Below are 1,597 nucleotides of genomic sequence, written 5' to 3'. Positions count from 1 at the left end.
TTTTTTTTTTTTCCAGGAAGGAAGATTAGTCATTGTAGAAGTGGCTATCATGTTAGTTGTAATGAGTTTTAACTATTATCTGATTTTTTTTTTTTCCAGGAAGGAAGATTAGTCATTGTAGAAGTGGCTATCATGTTAGTTGTAATGAGTTTTAACTATTATCTGATTTTTTTTTTTTTTCAGGAAGGAAGATTAGTCATTGTAGAAGTGGCTATCATGTTAGTTGTAATTAGTTTTAACTATTATCTGTATTTTTTTTTTTTCCAGAAAGGAAGATTAGTCATTGTAGAAGTGGCTATCTTGTTAGTTATAATGAGTTTTAACTATTATCCAGATTTTTTTTTTTTTCAGGAAGGAAGATTAGTCATTGTAGAAGTGGCTATCTGTTAGTTGTAATGAGTTTTAACTATTATCTGATTTTTTTTTTCAGGAAAGATTAGTCATTGTAGAAGTGGCTATCATGTTAGTTATAATGAGTTTTAACTATTATCTGATTTTTTTTTTCAAGCCACTTCTACAATGACTAATCTTCCATCATGTTAGTTGTAATGAGTTTTAACTATTATCTGATTTTTTCCTGAAAAAAAGCCACTTCTACAATGACTAATCTTCCAACTTGTTGTTGTGTGTACAAGCCAAGGAAAGTGTAGGTCTGGGAATTCTGAAAGCAAAAGCGAAAGCCTTAGCAGAATATTTAGAAAATCCTCTTGCAAAAGTGGCTACATCATGAAAACGCAGTCTGGGTATTGAATACAGAGTTAGTGTACCTACGAAACTTGGAGTACGAAGGAATAAGATTTCTAAAACAACCATCCATCGTTACATAATACCTCATTTTCTGGGACCCATTGTAAACTTTTTTCATATTAGTATTGTGAAAATAGTAATAGAATTTATTAATTTAATTTTTCCATATGGAAAGTGGCATCAAAAGTCTTGTTCAACTTAACATAATTAATCTGTTGTTTATTTTATTTTTCGTACTAGTTTATATTATTAATATGTGTTACTTAATAGAAGATCAATGTTTTATGAGAGCTTTAGTTTTATATTCATATTAAAAGTGCTATTATAAAAGTATACAACATATACTAAAAAGCAAAATACTAAACATTTGAAGATGTATGTAACTAAAAATTAATTTCTTGGAATAAAATTTTTGTTGAATAAATTAAAGAACTTGTTATGGAATAAAAAAAACCTATAAGTTTAGAAGTGTCTCATAGTTTGAAATTAGAGAAGAAATCAAGAAATTTAGAAGTGTCTTCTAAACTGGAACCAGGAAAAAAGTAAGCTATATATTTACAAGTATCTCAAGCTGGAATTAGGGGGGGAAGGAACTGAATGTTTAAAAGTGTTTCATAGGTTAAAATCAAAACTACTATTTTTTTGAAATTATATATATCGACTAAAGTGTTCTGTTGACTTATCTGAATTGGTATTTTAACATATTTTAAATTCATAAACTAAAATTGAAAATATATAGCTGAAATGTTAAATAAACACTACAGAAAATTTCATGTGTATTGCAATGCCATTATGTGTAACAGATGACATGATAAAATAAATAGCAAGCCACATGCTTTAATTAAACACT

The 1,597-nt window shown here is 27.6% G+C and overlaps 1 protein-coding gene across 3 annotated transcripts in view; it reads left to right on the top strand.

The window, feature by feature from the left end:
• The window catches only part of LOC106460979 (ragulator complex protein LAMTOR2-like), a 5,432-nt gene extending 4,626 nt beyond the window's left edge, over positions 1-806 (top strand). Inside the window, exons 3-4 of one of the 3 annotated variants that reach the window (XM_013920742.2) lie at positions 17-46; positions 614-806. In XM_013920742.2, coding sequence (XP_013776196.1) covers positions 17-46; positions 614-730 — 147 coding nt within the window. In that variant the 3' untranslated portion in view covers positions 731-806. Of the gene's footprint in view, positions 1-16; positions 47-267; positions 298-351; positions 382-613 lie in introns of all 3 variants that reach the window. The other 2 variants (XM_022387768.1, XM_022387769.1) reach the window with 2 other exon arrangements.
• The last annotated feature ends 791 nt before the right edge of the window (positions 807-1,597 follow it).

The sequence above is a fragment of the Limulus polyphemus genome, unplaced genomic scaffold, assembly GCF_000517525.1.
Source record: "Limulus polyphemus unplaced genomic scaffold, Limulus_polyphemus-2.1.2 Scaffold873, whole genome shotgun sequence".
NCBI lineage: Eukaryota > Metazoa > Arthropoda > Merostomata > Xiphosura > Limulidae > Limulus > Limulus polyphemus.
This window is presented reverse-complemented; position numbering and strand designations above follow the sequence as displayed.